The following is a 17,175-nucleotide window of genomic DNA, read 5'->3' as shown; positions in this document are numbered from 1 at the left end:
TACAAATGAAAGCAAATAATATATACGGATATCTTAAAAACAAAATGTATGCTTACCTGATAAATTTCTCTCTTTACTGGCATGGAGAGTCCACAATTTAATTCCAATTACTGGTGGGATATTCAAATCCTGGCCAGCAAGAGGAGGCAAAGAACACCCCAGCAGAACTGTTAAGTGTCACTTCCATTACCCATAACCTCCAGTCATTGGGCCGAAAGGAAATAGAAAAAGAAGATAACACAAGGGTATAGAGGTGCCTGAGATTTGAACAAAAAAATGGCAGTCTTAAATTTAAATAATGGCAGGTCGTGGACTCTCCATGCCAGGAAAGAAAGACATTTATCAGGTAAGCATACATTTTGTTTTCTTTCCAATGGCATCGAGAGTCCACAATTTCATTCCAATTACTAGTGGGAACCAATACCCAAGCTAGAGGACACAGAATGAAAGGGAGGAAGAACAAGACATGCGGACCTAAACTGAAGGCACCACCGCTTGAAGAACTCTTCTCCCAAAGGAAGCCTCAATAGAGGCAAAAGTATCAAATTTGTAGACGTCATCAGCGGTTGCCGCGACAGGAGACAGAGAGACCGGCTCGATGGCAGTGGAACACAATCTTAACTCGGATAAACCTGGCAGGCAAGTTAATGAAATTAAATAGTCATACCAGCAGTGTGGTGCTTCAGAGATGCGGTAGGAACAAATACCACCGTTATAAGAATCCAAAACAAGCAAAATTCTGAGCACTCAGGGGCTAGGTTTTAAAAGCAAAAAATCTTTATTTAGAGTAGAGATAAAAACTGCATATTACTGCAGGTAGACAAGGACGGCAATCCTGACGTGTTTCGCGCCCCCTAGTGGCGCTTAGTCATAGGAATGAGAGCTGAGGGTGCCAGCAGTGTAATTAAGGGTGCAAGGAACCAATCACTAACCAGTAAAGGGTGTAATTGTACCCCGCCCAAAAAAACACACTGACAGCAACCTAAAGACATTATAAAACAAAATCAATGCAATAAAAATGAAGGTACTGAAGACTCGCCAGAAACACAGGACAACAAGCTCCATTCGGAGCTTGATAGATAGGCCCCATAGGCTCAAACGGAGCCTGTCGCAAAACACTAAGAACAAGATTGAGGCTCCAAGGCAGAGCCCCAGATCTAAACACAGGTCTTATCCTAGCCAGAGCCTTAATCTGGAAGCTCAGCCAGTCTCTTGTGCAGTAACACCGACAGGGCAGCTATCTGTCCCTTCAGGGAACTAGCAGATAGGTCCTTTTCCAGTCCATCCTGGAGAAAAGCTAAAATTCTGGCAACCTTATGCCAGAAAAAGCCACGCTCTTCACACCAGTACAAGTAAGTCGTCCACACTTTATGGTAGATACGACGAGTAGCTGGCTTTTGAGCTTGAACCAGAGTGTCGATAACACTTTCAGAAAACCCTCTCTTGGCTAAGACTAAGCATTCAATCTCCACACAGTCAGCCTCAGAGAATCTAGATATTGATGAATGAAAGGACCCTGTATCAGCAGATCTCTGCGACAAGGTAACCTCCCACTGCGGCGATGAGAACATCCCCACTAGATCCACAAACCACGTTCTTTGCGGCCACAACGGAGCAATCAGAATCACTGATGCTCGCTCCTGCTTAATGCGAGCCACCACACGAGGGAGAAGCGGTAATGGAGGAAAAAGATATACGAGTCTTAGTACTGATAGGGCATCTATCAGTTCTGCCTGAGGATTCCTCGACCTTGACACATACCTGGGTAGCTTGGTATTGAGGCGGGATGCCATGAGATCTATCTCCGGCATCCCCCACTCACTGCACATCTCTGCAAACACCTCGGGTGGAGAGACCATTCCCCTGGGTGAAAGGATTGCCTGCTGAGGAAGTCCGCATCCCAGTTGTCCACACCCTGAATGTGGATCGCTGACAGCGTACATCTGTGAGTCTCCACCCACTCTAGTATCTGAGATACTTCTCTCATCGCCAAGGAACTTCTCGTTTCACCCTGATGGTTGATGTAGGCAACTGAGGTTATATTGTCTGATTGGAATCTGATAAACTGGGACGAACCCAGAAGGGGCCAAGCCTTCAAGGCATTGAAGATTGCACGGAGTTCCAAAATATTGATCGGAAGGGAGGACTCCTCCTGAGTCCACAGACCTTGTCCTTCTTGGCACTCCAAACGGTTCCTCAGCCAGAAAGGCTTGCGTCCGTAGTCACAATCTCCCAGGACGGTCTCAAGAAGCACGTGCCTTGGGACAGATGATCTGGACATAGCCACCAGGAGAGCAAGTCTTGACGGGTTGTCCAGCACGATCTGTTGAGACAGAGCTGAATAGTCGCCGTTCCATTGTCTCAGCATGCATAGTTGTAAGGGTCGGAGATGGAATCTGGCAACAGGAATGATGTCCATACAGGACATCATGAGTCCGATCACCTCTGTGAGGAATATTCTCATGGATATGGAGTCTATTATTGTTCCCAGAAAATTCAACCTTGGAGCAAGTACTTGGAGCAAGATAACTCTTTTTCAAGTTTATCTTCCATCCATGTGATAGAAGAAGATTGAGAAGGGACTCCTAATGTTCTTCCGCTAGACAAAAACATGGTGCCTGTACCAAGATATCGTCCAGGTAAGGCGCTACTGCAATACCTCGTGTTCTGGCAGCGGCTAGAAGAACTCCCAGAATCTTCGAAATTATTATTGGAGCAGTAGCTAGGCCAAACGGAAGAGCTATGAACTGGAAGTGCTGGTCAAAAAAAGCAAACCTCAGGAACTGAAAATGTTCCCTGTGTATCGGGACGTGAAGGTATGCATCCTTCAGGTCTATAGTGGTAATAAACTGTCCTTCCTGAACCAGAGGAAGGATTGACCGAATTGTCTCCATCTTGAAAGAGGGAACACTCAGAAACTTGTTTAGGCACTTTAGGTCAAGAATTGGTCTGTTTAGACTAATTCCAGGACTGAGCCGGCTTCCAAGAACCCTTGGGGTGCTCGGACTTGGATGAGCACTGCTGTTGTTGTGATTTGTCAGAACTTAAGGAGCGAAAATTAGACAATTGCTGGCCTATTTTTCTTGTCCTGCAGTAGGAAGGCACCCTTCCCTCCGGTAAACGTAGAAATAATGGAGTCCAGCCCTGGACCGAATAAAATCTTCCCCTGGAAAGGAAGAGAAAGGAGTCTGGATTTAGAAGTCATATCCACAGACCAAGACTTCAACCAGAGAGCCCGGCGGGCTAGGACCGCAAAACCAGAAGCCTTCGCATTTATACGAATAATCTGCATATTCGCATCACAGATTAAGGAGCTAGCAATTCTTAGAGCCATAATTCTCTCCTGAATATCCTCAAGGGGAGTCTCCATCTCAATGAGCTCCGACAGTGTCGCACCAGTAGGTAGCTGCTCCAGCAACCACGGCTACAGCTGCCACTGGTTGAAATAAAAACCCTGTATGTTGAAACATCTTCCTCAGAAAGGTTTCCATTTTCTTATCCATAGGCTCGCTGAAAGAGGAACTATCCTCCAGGGCTATAGTAGTACGCTTAGCCAGCGTAGAAATAGCGCCATCCACCTTAGGGATGGAGCCCCATAAGTCTAATTGAGAGTCATGGACCGGGAATAATTTTTTAAAAGTAGACGAGAGGGAAAAAGAAGTTCCTATTCTTTCCCATTCGTTACTAATAATGTTTGCCATCTTAACTGGCACAGGAAAAGTCAAAGGCACCTTCCTGTCTTAATAAACCCTTTCTAATTTAGGGATCTTATGTTCCTCAAGGAGAGTAGCCTCTGGAACCTCTAGTGTAGACAGAACCTCCTTTAATAAAAAACGCAGATGCTCAATTTTAAATCTAAAGGAGGGTTTCTCCACTGAAGGAGGTTTAGAAACCGAAGACTCTGACTCAGAAAGTTCACCCTCTGAAGCTACAGAGGTTAACTCATCCTCGGATAGCTGGGACATAATAGCTAGATCCGACAAATATTTAGAAAACTCTAAGTCAGGAGAACTATGTTTAATCTTTCTCTTGCGTTTGTTAGAGCGAGGTAGGGAACTCATGACCGCAGACACCGCCATTGTAACTGCGCGGTAAAGTCAGCAGGAAAAAAGCAACCCTTCAGATGGAGGATTAGTTGTGCTGCGGGGAACTGCATGTGGAGCGGGTAGGGTAGAAAGGATAGCAATCTCTCGGGATCCAGATTCCTTAGAGGTAGACGGCTCTGAGGGGCTAATAGCGCTATGAGTATTAGTAGGCTTGTCTCCCATCTTAGACTTTAGAATAGTGCTTAGGCAAATGGAACAAAATTGAGCAGGCGGGCAAACCACGGCCTCCTCACAATATAAACAGGAATTATTAAATCAGTACAGAAGGAGCGGAACCTTCTAATATAATATCAGAGTCCTCCATAGCTAGGATATATTCACAGAAGGACAGACAAAAAGTAAACACTTTATTAAAAAAAGGCACCTTTATAATCCCAATGGCTGGGGCACTTACCACCTCCTAGACCCAGACAGCTAACAGAGGAAAAGCTCTCCTAGGAGCGATGTTTGCAGCAAGATCATAGGAAAAATGAAAAAAAAGACTGCACACAGTTACGTAGTGCATAGGACAGGACTTGCGCAACACACCAAAACGAAAGTGAAACCTGTTTGTTCCAAGCCAAAAGCACACACACAGTCTATGAGCCCAAAAAAATCTCACATAAAAGCAGTTATAAATAACCCCTTGCTGTTCAAATAATCTCCCTGAAGGAGATATTAACCCATAATCCTATCAAGGCATAAAGGAGCCACACTGTGTCCCTGTATGGCAATGTATATTTAAAACGATCTTACCTCCAGGATCCATGCTGTGGAACAGGCACAGCTTCTCAAGTCTTGCAGCAACGCCTCTGACATGGACTTAAGTGTGTAACAGCAAGCAGTGAAACTCGTCAATACTGATTGCCCAGGAGCTGTTAGTCGGCAGTCTGGATGGTTTCGCAGAAATACTTTCCCTGCATCTCCAGACTTTAACTTTCATCAATTCTCTCAGTGAGAGGTTGATATGACTACTTAAAACTCCAGTCCTTTCTTTGAAGGGAACCCATTACAGGACTATCCAGATCTTCTGACACTTCTCTGCCACATCCTATAGTGACGAAAGGCAAAGAATGACAGGGGGATACGGCAAGTGGGAGGGATATTTAAGCCTTTGGCTGGGTGTCTTTGCCTCCTCCTGGTGGCCAGGTGTTGTATTTCCCAACAGTAGGGAATGAAGTTGTGGATTCTCCCTGCCTTATGGAAGGAAAGAGTAGAAGAAGTGGGCTTTTGACCCTTACGCTTACCAGAGAAAACAAACAGGGCAGATGATTGCCGAAAATCCTTAGTTGCTTGAAGGGAAAATTTTAAAGCATGCACAACATCCAGGTTATGCAATAGGCGTTCCTTCTGAGAAGCAATGTTAATTTTGACGGCAAATTTCGATTTAGTCTTAGTTTTTTTACTAAAATGCCATTTTAGTTTTAGTCGTATTTTAGTTGTATGAATTGTTTTAGTTTTAGTCTAGTTTTGGTCGACTAAATCTCCAGTAGATTTTAGTCGACTAAATATCCAGTAGATTTTAGTTTAAGTGTAATGCATTATTTAAGCATTACTCTATAATTTCCAAACTCATTATATACTAAGAGTAAACATAACACCTGTTATTATTTATGGTATTAAGGTTTAAACATGCAATACAGATACAGAATTAGACGTTGTGATATATAACTGCTTTATTAAACTTAAAATTAAATAAAACCAACTTTCATAAACAAATAGAAGTGCAACTTTAAAATATAAAAAAACAAACTGTAGAATGTATTGGCTGTAACGCCATTGCACATATTACCCAATATAAAAACTTTAACAGTTCTCTGTTAATAATTAAAACAAGTATCAAGTAACTCAACACAATAAAAAGTTTGTGCAGCTAGCACAGGCAGAGCATAACTTAAACCCATACTCGTGGGTTATGCTTATTTCTATAGGAAGAATCAATTGATTGCTCACAGATTCTAAACATTTTCGGCAACAAAATTAACACTGCTCTAGAACTTCCAAACTTATTATATACTCATGGAGTAAAGGCTTATTAACCTGTTTTTATCAATTGTATTGAGGATTGAACATGCAATACAGATTTAACTGTTGTGGTATATAATATGTATTTATTATTTATTTATCTTAAAACTAAATAGAACCAAGTTTTGTAAATAAACAAGAAGATAGCTTTGATATTTTTATTTTACAAAAGAGCAGTAATTAGAAATGGATTGATTATAACACCTTGCATGAAGTGTTCATTTTGACAGCAAATTTTGATTTAGTTTTAGTCGTATTTCAGTCATCAGAATTTCTTTAGTTTTATTGTCATTTTAGTTTAGTTTTAGTCGACAAAATTAACACGACTGAGAAGAAGGATTAGGACAAAAAGAAGGAACAACAATTTCATGATTGATATTGCGATCCAATACCACCTTGGGAAGAAATCCCAACTTAGTACGAAGGACCACCTTATCCACATGAAAAATAAGGTAAGGTGAATAACACTGCAGAGCCGAAAGCGCAGAAAACTTTGTGAGCAGAAGAAATAGCTAGGAGAAACAAAACTTATCAAGACAACAAATAATATCAACTGTATGCATAGGCTCAAACGGAGCCTGCTGCAAAACTTTAAGAACAAGATTAAGGCTCCAAGGGGGAGCAACAGGTCTAAACACAGGCCTGATTCTGACCAAGGCCTGCACAAAAGCTTGAATATCTGGGAGATCTGCCAGACGTTTGTGCAAAAGAAAAAGAAGAAATCTGACCCTTCAGAGTGCTGACTGATGAACCTTTTTCCAGGCCATCCTGAAGGACAAAATTTGGGGTGCCCTAAACCTGCTCCAAGAGAAACCCTTTGATTCACACCAATAAAGGTATTTATACCATACCTTATGGTAAATCTTGCGAGTAACAGGTTTACGAGCCTTAAGCATAGTATCAATTACCTTCTCAGAAAAACCTCCCCTAGCTAATACTAGCCATTCAATCTCCAAGCAGCCAGCTCCAGAGAATCTAGATTTGAGTGGAGGAAGAGACCCTGAAGTAGAAGGTCCTTCCTCAAAGGCAACCTCCAAGGGGGAAGAGATGACATCTTCACAAGATCCGCAAACCAGATCCTGCGAAGCCAGGCAGGAGCTATTAGAATCCCGGACGCCCTCTCCTGTTTGAGACGAGCAATGACTCGAGGAAGGAGAGCAAATGGAGGAAACAGGTATGCCAGACTGAAGTTCCAAGGCAACGCCAGAGCATCTATCAGAGCAGCTTGAGGATCTCTTGATCTTGAACCGTACTTTGGAAGCTTGGCGTTTCGGCACAACGCCATCAGATCCAACTCTGGAACCTGAGGGTTATCATTGAGAATACCTCCGGGTGGAGAGCCCACTCCCCGGGATGAAAAGTTTTCCTGCTCATAAATCCGCTTCTGAGTTGTCCACCCCTGGAATGTGGATGGCAGATAGGAGACAATCGTGAGATTCTGCCGACTGGAGAATGCGGGTCACCTCCTTCATAGCTTATGAACTCTGAGTTCCTCCCTGGTGGCTGATTTATACCACTGAGGTGAAGTTGTCCTATTGGAATCTGATAAACCGGACCAAAGCTAGTTGAGGCCAGGCTGTTAAGGCATTGAAGATCACCCAGGATGGTCTCAGGAAGCATGTACCCGGAGACAGAAGATCCTGCGAAATCCACCAAGAAAGAGAATCTCTTGTTAGGGGATCCAGAGCTATCCTCTACAAGAGATCTGAGTGGTCTCCGTTCCATTGACTGTGCATGCATAGTTTTAGGGATCTCAGATGGAACCGAGCAAAAGGAATGATGTCCATGGAAGCAACCATCAGACCAATTACTTCCATACACTGAGCCACTGTTGGACGGGCAGAGGACTGAAGTGATAGGCAAGAAGTTTGGATTTTATGACCTCCGTCACAAAAATATTCATGGATACAGAATCTATAACTGTTCCTAAGAAACACACCCTGGTGGATGGTAACAGGGAACTCTTCTCCAGATCCACTTTCCACCCGGGGAACGAATAATAGGCAACAACTTCTCTGTATGAGATTTTGCTAACTGAAAAGATGGCGCCTGAACCAAGATGTCGTCAAGGTATGGCGCCACTGCTATTCACTGAGATCTGACCACTGCCAACGGGCCCCTAGCACCTTTGTAAAAAATTGAGGGGCCGTAGCAAGGCCAAAGAGAAGAGCAACAAATTGGAAGTGTTTGTCTAGAAAGGCAAACCGAAGGAATTATGTTCCCTGTGAATAGGAGCATGAAGATACACGTCCTTCAGGTCTATGGTAGACATGAACTGACCCTCCTGAACCAAGGGTAGAATGGAACGAATAGTCTCTATTTTGAAGGACGGAACCTTGAGAAACTTGATGAGACACTTGAGATCTAATATGGGTCGGAAAGTTCCCTCTTTCTTTGGAACCACAAAAAGGTTTGAATAGAAACCTAGACCCTATTCCAACACAGGAACTTGAACAATCACTCTCAGAGAAGATAGGTCGTTTACGCAGTTTAAGAAGGCCTCTCATTTCACCCGGTTTGCAGATAACCTTGACAGGATGAATCTGCCCCTGGGGGGGCAAGACTTGAATCCTACCCTGTATGCCCCTGGGATACTACTTTCACCGCCCAAGGATCTGGGACATTGCGAATCTAAGCCTGTTGAAAGAAGGAAAGCCTGCCCCCTACCTGATCCATTATTGGATTGAGGGTGACCCCTTCATGCTGACTTAGTTTCAGAGGAAGGTTTCTTAGATTGTTTCCCTTTATTTCAAGTTTGACCGGATCTCCATGAAGACCTGGATTGCTCCAGCTTGGAGGAGGAAGACTTTTGTCCCTTGAAGTTACAAAGGGAACGAAAAATAGAATTCTGTCTACCCTTAGGTCTACCCTTCTTGTCTTGAGGAAGGAAAGAGCCCTTTCCCCCAGTAATTTCTGAAATAATTTATTTCGGCTAGACCAGGTCCAAATAAAAAGTCTTGCCCTTAAATGGTAAAGACAAAAGTTTGGATTTGTATGCGACATCTGCTGACCAGAATTTTAGCCACAGCGCTCTGCGGGCTAAAACCGCAAAGCTAGAAATTTTGGCTCCCAGCCCAACCACTTGCATGCTGGTATCACAGATAAAGGAATTAGCCAGCTTTAGAGCCTTGATCCTATCCTGGATCTCCTCTATAGTAGTCTCCTCTGTATTAGATCAGACAAGGAGTCACACCAATAAGATGCCGCACCTGCAACCGTGACAATGCTTTCCATTGGTTGCCATTGTAAACCATGATGTATGTACATCTTTCGTAAATAGGCTTCCAGCTTTTTATCCATAGGGTCCTTGAAAGAAGCACTATCCTCGAGAGGGATAGTAGTTCTTTTGGCTAAGGTGGATAAACTTTAGGTACAGAGCTCCACAATTCCCTAACAGAATAAGCAACAGGAAACATCTTCTTGAAAACAGGGGACGGGGAAAATGGAATCCCCGGCTTCTCTCCTTCCTGAGCTATAATGTCCAACATATGATCTGGAACAGGGAAGACCTCTACTGTTGAAGGTTTGACATCAAATGTTAAGCTTATTAGACTTCTTTAGAGTCTCTGTCACAGAAGAATCAGAGTCTTCCAATGTAGCAAGAACCTCCTTTAAAAGCAACCCAGAGGTGTTGCAGCTTAAACCTAAAGTTAACTTCTTCTGAATCTGCTGTTCTAGCAACCACAGTCAGAGATCTCACCTGCAGAAGCCTCTGAGGTATGCTCTTCATCAGAGAGACTGACTAACGCAGCCTTAGCCGAGTCCGAACTCTTGCTTAGAGATACATTCTTAGATTTCCTCTCTCTCTTACTAGCAAATGGGAAGGCTGATAAGGCTGCAGTGACAGCAGACGGTATCTGTGCAGCAAAATCTCCTACTAAATAAACACCCCCAGAAGGATGTTGAGAGGAACCGCAGGGCACTGCATGTGAAACTGCTTAAGCTTAGGATGTTTGAGGAGAAAGCTGAGGCATGGCACGGACAATATTATCCTCAGAGACAGATGGTTCTGAAAGGGGCTCTATATTTTTAGACATTATTTAAGCATGAAGAACAAAGCTGCTCAGGAGGAACAACCTGACTGCAGTGCTGCCCTCATATATTATCCCTGTATAAAGGGATTCTAATGTCTCAATTCCAATCCACTGAGGTTAATCTTCTTGTTTTTAACCCTGGAGTGCTTTCCTTCAAACCAAGAAGGCAATAGCACTTAACTGTGGATCCGGATGAAGGGCAGGAACAGCTTCTTAGGTGTGACAGACACCCACCTTTGACAGGGACCTGTAGACAAAGAAAAAAACAGAGAAAACCTACCCTGGTTTTCAATGGAGGGGTAGCATTAATGTTAGAAGTTAAGCGAAGACCACCTCGCCACCTCCTAACTGCTAAAAGCCACCAATACTCTTAAGAAAGAGATTCACATGGACACAGCTTGACCCCAATCCTTGCTTGAAGGGAAAAGTACCCATCAAAGGATTAAATATCTTCAGACACCATCTTCACACATCCTCCCGTGATGAAGGCAAAAAATGACTGGAGATTATGGGTAAGGGAAGTGACACTTAACAGCTCTGCTGGGGTGCTCTTTGCCTCCTCATGCTGGCCAGGAGGTGAATATCCCAATAGTAATTGGAATGAAATTGTGGACTCTTCATGCCATTGGAAAGAAATAACTGTCTTCACTAGATATTTTTGTTTTAGCTTTTGCTGTGCCAGGGATATGAAAGCCAATTTCTTTCTTTCATGATTCAGATAGAGCAGCAATTTTAAGCAACTTTCTAATTTACTCCTATTATCAATTCTTCATTCTCTTGGTATCTTAATTTGAAAAAAGGAGGAATGTAAGCTTTGGTGCCAGCCCATTTTTGGTTCAGCACCTGAATAGCTCTTGCTGATTGGCTGAACACATTGGGTGAGCTAATGACAAGAAGCATATATGTGAAGTCACCAATCAAAAGCTAGCTCACAGGAGTGTTCTGCTGCTACAGTCCCTACCTAGTTATGCTTTTCAACAGAGGATACCAAGAGAACAAATCAAATTGGATAATAGAAGTAAATTGGAAAGTTTTTTACATTTACATGCTCTGAGTCATAAAAGTTGCATTTTGACTTTATTGTTCCTTTAAAGACATCTCTAGTTAAGATGCACACAGTATGCAGTCTTGAGATTAGGGATAACACACTGTTGAAGGCTTTATGTTGGAAAAACATGGCTTATAACTAAAGAATTCCATTAAATTACAGCAAATCAGTTATTTCAGAGACAGGCTGTTTTAAAAAATGATTTCTTTTTGACTTTATTAAACTAAGTTGTTTGTGAAATCTATTAGGTATTTACAAACACGAGGTGATAGGTGCTTCCAAAAGGGAAAAATTGATTATTTCCATTATATCGCATTACTATTTTAAAAATAAGCTCCTTAGCTCTTAAAAGAAAAAAGAATATACATTTTCCCCAAAATATCCCTAAATAATACTAACCAGGAACAAACCCCTCCCCCCAATGGACTGAATAGGACTGACCACTCCCCCAATTACCTGTTAAAAATCATATTCTACAGGGCAGAGAGAGAACTTCTAGGGAACTATCCAGGGATATGAGCCAAGGCATAGACATTTTTGTATTTGTGCCATTCATTTCTAGATAGGTTGTCTTTGCTTTGCTAATACTCATACAAGGCGGTACTTAAACATTGGGTGGGATAAATAAAAATAAACAAGGGAAAAAAATGATCCTTCAAAAAGTACAAAAATGTATTGAGATTACAGAAGACAGAATATTGTGACCCATATTAGCTGAAGATTGTCTAACACTCAAGCAATAGAGTGAGGCATCTTACAACTGCAGCTTGGCAAATCTCTGCAGGAGTAGCATTAGACGGCGCAAGATGGTGCCACTGCCTTTGCATATTGTGCTAAAGTCCTGATTTGTTCATAAGCCCTGTAAATTGGTTTAACTATCCAGTTGGAAGTATTGTATTTGGCTAGTGCAAGATTCTTACAAGGCTCATGAGAAATGGTGAACATATGACTTAAAGGGACAGTCTACTCCAGAATTTTTTCTTGTTTAAAGATGAATAATCCCTTTATTCCCCAGTTTTTCATAACCAACACTTATATTAATATACTTTTTACCTCTGTGATTACCTTGTATCTAAGCCTTTGTAGACTGCCCCCTTATTTCAGTTCTTTTGACAAACTTGCATTTTAGCCAATCAGTGCTGACTCATAAATAACTCCACGGGTGTGAGCACAATGTTATCTATAAGGCACGCATGAACTAGCACCCTCTAGCTGTGAAAACTGTCAAATGCATTCTGATAAGAGGTGTCCTTCAAGGGTTTAGAAATTAGCATATGGGCCTAGTTAGGTTTAGCTTTCAACTAAGAATACCAAGAGAACAAAGCAAATTTGATGATAATAGTAAATTGGAAAGTTGCTTAAAATTACATGTCCTATCTGAATCATAATTTGGACTAGACTTTCCCTTTAATCCCTGAGGCCCTGTGCCTCTTGACATAGATATGTAGACAGATTAATTCCAGCCTGTAGAGAGGTCTACCATGCATTATCCTTTTGTTCACTACAAAAAGATGACAAAACAATGTCCTTAAAAATGCAAAAAAATCAGAGCCCATCTTAGGTAGGAAGCCAGGTACCCTCCTATACGGCTCCTCTTCACAAATTGCTTGTAGATTGTGACATTTTTAAGGTTGAAGTAACAATGTGATGCATAGTTCTGAATTCCAGATGATATCTGACTGAAATGGTGTTAAGACACCAATTTTCTGAAATCACTGCTACCCAGATGTCCCAGTGCAGGTCAAGTCAGGCTCCCAGAAGGGGAACCTGGACCTGTGCACCATTGTTGGCTTGCCTAGTCTTACCAGATCCTCAGTGCCCCTTTGTACTGGGACTTTATGCTTGCCATTTTTGGGAGCAAAACAAATCTTTGTAGCTTTAAAAACACACGAAGCAGTAGATGATTCATAACCAAGGAAGCCATAGCAAGTTAGTGGAAATAGTCTATTAAAGGGACAAAAAAAAAAAAAAAAAAAACTTTTTTTCTTTTGTAATTCAGAGAAAGCATGCAGTTGTAAACAACTTTGCTATTTATTTCTATTATCTAAATTGTTTTGTTCAATGGTTCTCCTTTGTTGAAAAGCATATCTAGATAGGCTAAGGAGCTGCTGATTGGTGACTGCACATGGATGCCTCATGTTATTGGCTCACCCATGTGCAATACTGTTTCTTCAACAAAAGATACTAAGAGAAGGAAGCAAATTAGATAATAGAAGTAAATTGGAATGTTGTTTAAAATCGTATTCTCTTGAAAGTATAGGGCATGCCTATTAGACCACTCTTATTTCCAATAAATATGACTGCAAACCCTTGGTCTTTCTTCCCCAAATTCCTTGAACATAGGACCCATTGCGGATGGTACCCCACCAGACTGGCTGGCATCCATCTGAAGGAGGATTCATTCTTGTTCTATCAACGGAAGACCCCTAAACAGATGCTGAACTTGAACCCACCAATGTAGAGATCTTCTAAGTTTTTCTGCAAAAGGAATTTGTTGAGAGAGACTTTTTTCTTGAAACTCCATAGAAAATGGCATTGAAGAAGACGCACCCGCCATCTTGCCCACTTCACCCCATGGATTATAGACGCCATATGTCCCAGAAATCTCATCCATTGACAGGGCTATCAATACCCTGAAATACTTTCTATTAAAAAAAACTGAAGTTGTATCTGAGGGAGAGATACCAGACCTATGAGAGTATCATACAGTGTTCCCCAAAACACAAGCTTTTGAGATGGAATCAAATGACTCTTCTGGACGTTCATCAGCCACCCATGATTTTGTAGGAACTGAAGCAAAACCTCTCTGTGCATATTGTCTGATACGGGTATATAGAAGTACCCTTGAGATCCATGGATTGAAGAAATGCTCCTAGAGGCATCAGGTGTATTACTGAAAGTACTATTTCCATCATAAAGGTTTGAATTATAGGAAATAGAAATTCAATATGCAAAGTTCTAAAACTGGTCTTCAAGAAGCATCTTTTTGTCTTTATGAGGAACAGAGTAGAATAAAATCCCTGATTGTGAAGATGCGCAGGAATCTCTTAAAGGGACAGTCTACACCAGAATTTTGTATTGTTTAAAAAGATAGATAATCCCTTTATTACCCATTCCCCAGTTTTGCATAACCAATACGGTTATATTAATATATGTTTTACCTCTGGGATTACCTTGTATCTAAGCCTCTGCAGACTGACCCCTTATCTCAGTACTTTTAACAGACATGCAGTTTAGCCAATCAGTGCAGAATCCTAAATAACTCCACGGGAGTGAGCACTATATTATCTATGTGACACACATGAACTAGCAGTGTCTAACTGTGAAAAACTTTCAAAATGCTCTGAGCTATGAGGCGGTTTTCAACAGTGTAGAAATCAGTTTGAGCCTACCTAGGTTTAGCTTTTAAAAAATACCACCAAGGGAACAAAGCAAATTTAATGATAAAAGTCAATTGGAAAGTTGTTTAAAATTCCATGCCCTATCTGAATTATGAAAGTTTAATTTTGACTAGACTGTCCCTTTAAATAACCTGTTCGCTCAGACGCTTGCCTACATACTGGAATATTGTCGGTGCCTTTGGGATTTGAGATTTCACCAAGTGAGGTAATATAGGCTTCTACTTAAATTCCAGGTAGTAGCCTGTTAATAGGAGATTAAGAACCAATCTGTCTGCGATCTTGGTTGCCCAAACTTCCACACCCCAACTTGTTAAGCCCTATTACATAAAAACAATAAACTAGATTTCTTCTTGAATGTGGAATTTTTTTGGAATGACACCTTCCGGTGTTGAGAAGTGTTGGATAGGGAGCAGTCTCTCCTGGCATAGCTCTGCATTATCAGGTTTTTTTCTTTATTTCTTTCTTTCTCCTTTTATGTATATATAGCCTTATGCTCTACTATGGTTTAGGTTCCTTTGTTCTGCTTAAATATCAGTGAAATTTAAAGGGACAGTAAACCTTAAAAATAATGTTATATAATTCTGCACATAGTGCAGAATTATATAACATTATTTAAGTGCTATAGTTCTAAACGCTTTTTTTCCCTTTTAATATGTAAAAATTATGGCGCTTTTACAGACCCGCTCTCTGCTGAGCGGGTCTGTAATATTTAGTCAGCGCATCGGGCCAGCTGTATAGTCACAGCCCGGCCCGACCGCGCCATAGCACTAAGTGCAGCTCGCGGGTCTGTAAAAGCGCCATAATTTTTACATATTAAAAAAGGCGTTTAGAACTATAGCACTTAAATAATGTTATATAATTCTGCACTATGTGCAGAATTATATAACATTATTTTTAAGGTTTACTGTCCCTTTAAGAAATTATTTGGAACTTTATCACAAGTACATCTTACATTCTGTTACCCCAGGTAGTCTTTGCCCTATGTAAGTATATTGTGCTTTTATATTCGCTTATTTTCTTAGGCCTAGATTTGGAGTTTGGTGGTAGCCGTGAAAACCAGCGTTAGAGGCTCCTAACGCTGGTTTTAGGCTACCTCCGGTATTTGGAGTCACTCAAAAAAGGGTCTAACGCTCACTTTTCAGCCGCGACTTTTCCATACCGTAGATCCCCTTACGTAAATTGCGTATCCTATCTTTTCAATGGGATCTTTCTAACTCCGGTATTTAGAGTCGTGTCTGAAGTGAGCGTTAGAAATCTAACGACAAAACTCCAGCCGCAGAAAAAAGTCAGTAGTTAAGAGCTTTTTGGGCTAACGCCGGTTCATAAATCTCTTAACTACTGCACTCTAAAGTACACTAACACCCATAAACTACCTATGTACCCCTAAACCGAGGTCCCCCCACATCGACGCCACTCGATTAAATTTTTTAACCCCTAATCTGCCGACCGCCACCTACGTTATACTTATGTACCCCTAATCTGCTGCCCCTAACACCGCCGACCCCTGTATTATATTTATTAACCCCTAATCTGCCCCCCACAACGTCGCCGCCAACTACCTACAATAATTAACCCCTAATCTGCCGAGCGGACCGCACCGCTACTATAATAAAGTTATTAACCCCTAATCTGCCTCACTAACCCTATAATAAATAGTATTAACCCCTAATCTGCCCTCCCTAACATCGCCGACACCTAACTTAAATTATTAACCCCTAATCTGCCGACCGGAGCTCACTGCTATTCTAATAAATGTATTAACCCCTAAACCTAAGTCTAACCCTAACACTAACACCCCCCTAAGTTAAATATAATTTTAATCTAACGAAATTAACTCTTATTAAATAAATTATTCCTATTTAAAGCTAAATACTTACCTGTAAAATAAACCCTAATATAGCTACAATATAAATTATAATTACATTGTAGCTATTTTAGGATTAATATTTATTTTACAGGCAACTTTGTAATTATTTTAACCAGGTACAATAGCTATTAAATAGTTAAGAACTATTTAATAGTTACCTAGTTAAAATAATAACAAAATTACCTGCAAAATAAATCCTAACCTAAGTTACAATTAAACCTAACACTACACTATCATTAAATTAATTAAATAAAATATCTACAATTACCTACAATTAAACCTAACACTACACTATCAATACATTAATTAAATACAATATCTACAAATAACTACAATAAAATAAACTAACTAAAGTACAAAAAATAAAAAAGAACTAAGTTACAAAAAATAAAAAAATATTTACAAACATAAGAAAAATATTACAACAATTTTAAACTAATTACACCTACTCTAAGCCCCCTAATAAAATTACAAAGCCCCCCAAAATAAAAAATGCCCTACCCTATTCTAAATTACTAAAATTCAAAGCTCTTTTACCTTACCAGCCCTGAACAGGGCCCTTTGCGGGGCATGCCCCAAAGAATTCAGCTCTTTTGCCTGTAAAAAAAACATACAATACCCCCCCCCCCAACATTACAACCCACCACCCACATACCCCTAATCTAACCCAAACCCCCCTTAAATAAACCTAACACTAAGCCCCTGAAGATCATCC

The 17,175-nt window shown here is 41.0% G+C and overlaps 1 protein-coding gene across 1 annotated transcript in view; it reads right to left on the bottom strand.

Moving 5' to 3' along the window:
• The window catches only part of LOC128643966 (autophagy-related protein 2 homolog A-like), a gene marked incomplete at its 3' end in the record, with an annotated part of 148,128 nt that overhangs the window by 16,196 nt on the left and 114,757 nt on the right, over positions 1-17,175 (bottom strand). The window contains exon 9 of the mRNA XM_053696731.1: positions 10,379-10,391. Within this exon, the coding sequence (XP_053552706.1) occupies positions 10,379-10,391 (13 nt within the window). The remainder of the gene's footprint in view (positions 1-10,378; positions 10,392-17,175) is intronic.

Source organism: Bombina bombina, unplaced genomic scaffold, assembly GCF_027579735.1.
Source record: "Bombina bombina isolate aBomBom1 unplaced genomic scaffold, aBomBom1.pri scaffold_679, whole genome shotgun sequence".
Taxonomy (NCBI): Eukaryota; Metazoa; Chordata; class Amphibia; order Anura; family Bombinatoridae; genus Bombina; species Bombina bombina.
Note: the sequence above shows the minus strand (reverse complement) of the source record. Positions and strands in the feature narration are given on the sequence as shown.